General features: G+C 30.9%; 1 protein-coding gene across 2 annotated transcripts; it reads left to right on the top strand.

Moving 5' to 3' along the window:
• The first annotated feature begins 3,050 nt into the window (after positions 1-3,050).
• RPL4 (ribosomal protein L4) lies at positions 3,051-4,940 on the top strand. Of its 2 annotated transcripts, none has more exons than XM_011021050.1 (2): positions 3,051-4,066; positions 4,605-4,940. In XM_011021050.1, exon 1 carries the CDS (start codon positions 3,191-3,193, stop codon positions 4,028-4,030), a length of 840 nt encoding a protein of 279 aa, XP_011019352.1. In that variant the 5' UTR covers positions 3,051-3,190; the 3' UTR covers positions 4,031-4,066; positions 4,605-4,940. The 2 variants fall into 2 exon arrangements, with proteins under 2 accessions (XP_011019352.1, XP_011019351.1); XM_011021049.1 differs by having other exon boundaries at positions 3,053-4,025.
• Positions 4,941-5,627: the final 687 nt, after the last annotated feature.

Here is a 5,627-nt window from a genome sequence, read left to right as displayed (position 1 = left end):
TAAATTTAAGATCGAAAAGACCAAACAAAATTGAACTGAACCCAAACAAAAAAAACCAAACTAAAATAGAAAAAACCGAGCCAAAACCCAACAAATCAAGCTAAATAAAAAAATCAAGCTAAACCAAAAAACCAAGTCAAACCGGTTTTTTTTCTAAAAAACTGAACCGAATCGAAACCAGTTGGTTTGAACTGATTTCAATTTTTTAAAATTCAATTTAGTTATTTTTTAAATAAAAACCAAATCAAACCAAAAATAATCACTCCTAAGGTCCAATTTAAAAGAGGAAACAAAATCGAAAATAATCACTCCTAATCAAGCATATTTAAAGGTCCAATTTAAAAGAGGAAACAAAATTTCTAATCTACCTAGAAAACAAAATCACTAATCAATAGGAATTTAATTCCTAAATTTTCTCCTAATCCTTGGAGAAAATTTTTGGAGGTTGGATATATTAAAAAATATAAACATAAAAAAATAAAATGTTTACTCATCATTTTAATAAGAATTTAGCATTAAGGGTTTGAAAATAGGTTGTACAATGAAAACTATATAAAGAAGATGTTGGGAATAAAAAATTTCTTCCTAGTTTTCTTTCGGCCCTTTTCCTTTTATTTCATTGTTGATTTACAACATTTTTTAAAAAAATATGAACCAAGTCTCTTTGCTAGGACTACAATGTAGCCTAACTATGATGTTTTAATTTTGTTATTAAATGCTATTATGAGTTGTCAACACTATTTTTAATTCTTTGAGATATTAAGCCAATTTTTGAATGATTTGATGATTATATTAAGACTGAGAAATGATGTATAATGTTTGCTTCATGTAATGAATGCCATCAATTAAGTGAAATATAGAGATGAACAAACATAATTTGTGTGGTTATGTTATCAATTCTATCAAAATTCATAAAATTAAATGTGGTTTTGTATATTTAAATTAATATGGAGATATGATGGATTAACATATAAAAATAATTTTGATAATGTTGAAGAGAGATTGTTGATTAGGTTATGAAATCTTAACTATTAACATGAGTAATTGTTATTAACTAGCATTGTTTAAGGAGTTTTAACATATTAGCTATAGTGAGATTAGATGTTTTTGTATTTTATGTCATTGATTTCTATCTCATATCTCATTATTGATTTCTTGTTTTTTTTTTAAATTTCCTCTCTGATCAATTGTTCAAATAGAAATAGAATAGCTAATTTTAATATTTAATTGATTATTCAATCTTTATAGGTTCAACACTCTATTTTATTTTTGCTATTACTTATTTAATTTTATACATTTGCAAAAATTCACATCAATTACATTGCCAAAATCATGATATTTTTAGAACTAGTACAATTGCTTATATTTAAGCAATACATGTTGACTTTCAGGTGATATGTTAATTGATCTATTGAGGTTGTAATATGGAAGTTACAACTCAATTTTTTTTTTAATACCCAAGTATTGTAATAAATACAATTTAATTAATTTATTTAAGTTACAAGGATAACAACTAATCCAAATTCATCAATCACATACTATTAGACCACTCAGTTTGGGTTTAACTTCCTTTTATGAATACTAACTTTACATGTCATGTTACAAGTTTTCCAATACCCTTATTAACTTTACATGTTGTCATGTTACAAGTTTTCCAATACCCTTCTTTAATGATAATTTGAACTTTTATGAAGATACTTTGATTTTTTTATTGATAGTTTTATAAATCATGAGCTTGAATTAGTTTCATCTTTTTGCAAGCTTATTTTTGCTATGAAGTATATTTTATTTTTCACATCGAGCAACAATCTTGTAAAAAATAACCTTTGTTACTATATTATAGCACTTGATATTTATGTGTGTATGTTGCTCATATTAATGATTATTTCTTCAAATATATTGATTTTGATGATGTGAAGTTTTTAGTATAGAGTTTTTTCTCAAGTGAGATCCTCTACTATATAAGAAAAATAGTGAAAACATGTTTTTGTTTTTATGGGATATGAAGTCTTCATAGCAAGTTTTTCTTTTGAAGTTATCAAAATTATTTGTAATTAAATATTACTTATTCAATTTTTATTAGTTAAACATAAATTATTTTTTTCATCTATAAAATTAATCAGTCAAACTAAACACAAACACTTAATAAACTTTACTCAGGTTATTTTTTATGATACGTGATTCATATATTTTTCTTAAACAAAATATCATCCAATGATTAAATTCAAATTAATACCTTTTATTTCTTTTTTTTTAAACAATCACAAACAATGTTTTTATTATAAATTTACTATTAATGATTCATGTGAACTACTTATTTATAAATGCCCTGACAAATTTATTGATCTTTTTCATTCTAACCTATTTCTCTTTCTCTATTTTATTTTTTAGTTAAGTTTTTTTAATTATATTAGATAAAATGATCCAATCTTAAGGATAAGAAGAAAGAATGGTGATCCTTTATGGAAGAATTTTGTAACATTTTCTTTTTTTATATAGCTGGCGTAATATAATGAAATATTTTGAGTTGTAATGTAGAATTAATTTTTCAAGATCTTTCAAGATCTTTTGACTCTGTTACAGCTCAATGAATGTCTTCAAAATGGCCTTAGTCAATAGTGAAAAATTATTTTATTCTCTAACCTAACATAATATTTGGTTATTATATCAAGATAAAAAAAAATATAAAGATTGTTGTGACAAGTTTATCTTATTTTTAAAAATATAAAAATTTATTTTAAAATTATCTAAAAATATATTAATTTTATATATTCAACTCTATCTCCCCAATCAAATATATTTTATCTTTTATATACTTCATGGTTGAAACTATTTTTTTATTAAAAAATTGAAACAACAATAAAGATTATAAATATAAATTAACCCATGACTTACATGTTTATCTAACAACCTAATGATTCGGACTATTTTTCGGGTGGATATGCCACCATGACAAAAACTAGCTCGAGGACGAGGATGCCCTTGCTCGTTTAACCGAAAGAAAAGGCACTTACAACTGACAAGTTAAAACGACGTTGTCTCTTCTCTAACTTAAGCATTCCTTATTACATCATCATCTCACCCGATGGATAGGCAAACGAGTGGATAACTCCTCGCTCTCCTCCTCTCTCACTCTCTGCAGCAGCAGCAGCCCACCGTCTCATTAACAGATTTGCCCCTCTCCCCAACAATGTCCGCCTCCACTTCACTCTCCTTCTTCTCCTCCTCTCTTTTCCTCTCTTCTTCTCACAACAAAATCCCCAAATTGACCTCCTTATCCACTACGAAACCCCAATATTCCCTTAAATCCCTCTCCATTTCTTGCCAAGTAGCAACCCTTCCAATCCTCTCTTTCACCGGGGAAAAAATCGGCGAAACTTACTTGGACCTCAAGTCAGCGCCACCCGAGACCGCCCGTGCTGTCGTTCACCGAGGAATCATCACAGACCAACAAAATAAGCGACGTGGCACTGCCTCAACTCTCACCCGCGCTGAAGTTAGAGGCGGTGGCAGAAAACCCTACCCTCAAAAGAAAACGGGGCGAGCTCGCCGTGGGTCCATGCGCAGCCCACTTCGCCCTGGTGGTGGCGTGATATTTGGGCCCAAGCCCAGAGACTGGTCCATTAAGATAAACAGGAAGGAAAAACGGCTAGCCATCTCAACGGCTTTATCAAGTGCTGCGAGTGAGAGTGAGAGCGTGATTTGTGTTGAGGAATTTGGGGATAAATTTGAGAAGCCGAAGACGAAGGAGTTTATAGAAGCAATGAATCGGTGGGGATTGGACCCGAAAGAGAAAGTTATGTTTTTGATGATGGATGTTAGTGATAATGTGGGATTGTCGAGCAGGAATATTGGAACTTTGAGGATGTTGACGCCCAGGACTTTGAATTTGTTCGATATTTTGAATTCGGATAAGTTGGTTCTTACGCCCGATACTGTGGATTATTTGAATGGTAGATATGGAGTTGATTTTGAAGGAGAGACCGACGAAGACGATGAAGAGGATGATCAAGATGAAACTGAAGGTTAAATTGATGACAATGTGGTTATTTACGTTGTTTTTTTGGTAATTGTGGTTACTAATTTTGAAATTTAGGATAGAATATGACGTATTTGACAATTTCTAATGTCTGAAATTTAATTGTTTGGCTTAAAATTATATTCTGTTACCCTTAAGTGAGTGACTAACTCACTAATATGCGAAATGTAGATAAAATTTGCATCCTATTGTGATGGTGCGAAAAGGAAGTGATTTTGTTTTTTTCTGGTTTGGCAGTAAGTAACGCAACTGATGCGTTTGACAATTGTTCTGTAGGTCTGTGTTTTGTTTCTTTATAACTAAGAGCTGTTAGTTAAGGCTCTGATCTGTTATATTTGTTTTTGGATATTTTGTTTCAATGTCTTGAATGCTGTCATTGCTTGCTGATTCAACATAACCGTATACTTGTTTCTTTTTCCCGTTTTTGCAATTTTCTCTTTTTAGTTCTCTGCAATTTAATATGGCTACCGGGTGTGATGAAATTCTTGAGTGCTTTTTTCGTTGTGATGTCTCTTGGATATTCTTTGATACTTATCTTTTGTTTGTTCTTGGTCCTGAGATGCAGAAACAGAAGGAAATGAAAATGCTGATGCAGCAGACTGATGGTAAAGAATTTTCTACCTACCTTGACATTGGATCATTGCCCTTCATATAACCATGAAGATGGTCTCTGTTGTGCTGAAGCAGACATCTACCTGATTTTTGGGCAGCATATTTATCATTTTGCATGGGTTTTTTCCGGTATCCCTTCCATGTATTGTTTTTATATCAATTTACTCGTTCTCTTGGTTGAAAATGTATCTAGTTAGACCAGTCACATTACCTGTTATTCTATCTGAGTATTGCTTTTCTGTTCAGCCCTTTTCCTTTTCCACAATTCTGATTACTTTTATGTTTACTCTTTTGCAGTCTATTATTGTTCTGTTCTTGTTTTTGGCAATCTGCATCTTTATAAAATCCCCCCAACTGATTGCCAATTGTTAGAAAAGAAAAAATAAAATTGACATATTGATTCATATTTATTGCTCGTTAATCTAGAAAGTCATTATCATGATTCCTGAAAAACGTTTTTGTTGGCGGTGCTTGTAAATTTTTGAAGCAGAAAGTTCAGGCAAAAAATTTAAAATAGAACTGGCAGTGAATGATTTTTTATAAGTTGATGATATAGCTATCATTTCATCCTCCACTTTTAAGAGTGTCTAGAAGCAGAATTTGGTAGTTAGCAATGAACATTTTAGTTACTGATGCTTTGCCATCTGTATGCATCTCAAGTTTGAGTCTAGCCATTCTCACATACCATGTATGACAACATTAAACAATATATGATACAAAAACAGAGTCAATGGTTAATTTTTAACTTGTCAACATAACTGCTTTATTTGTCAGATGCTTCTCTAACATGTGTGTTTTGGTCTTTCAGAATTCTATTAATACGAGTAGGGATACTTCATGTGTCTTTTAAGACTGCTAAAATTCTCTTCATATGCTTTAGGGAATGTGCATTAATGTTTAGCACTTCTCTGCACTGCACTGCACAGTTCATTTTAGCCTGAATTTGGCTCGTGCTAGTATCTTTATACTGTCTTGG

Source organism: Populus euphratica, unplaced genomic scaffold (genome assembly GCF_000495115.2).
Source record: "Populus euphratica unplaced genomic scaffold, PopEup_1.0 scaffold19.1, whole genome shotgun sequence".
Classification (NCBI taxonomy): Eukaryota; Viridiplantae; Streptophyta; class Magnoliopsida; order Malpighiales; family Salicaceae; genus Populus; species Populus euphratica.
The sequence above is the reverse complement of the archived record's forward strand: the minus strand, read 5'-3'. Positions and strand labels throughout refer to the sequence as shown.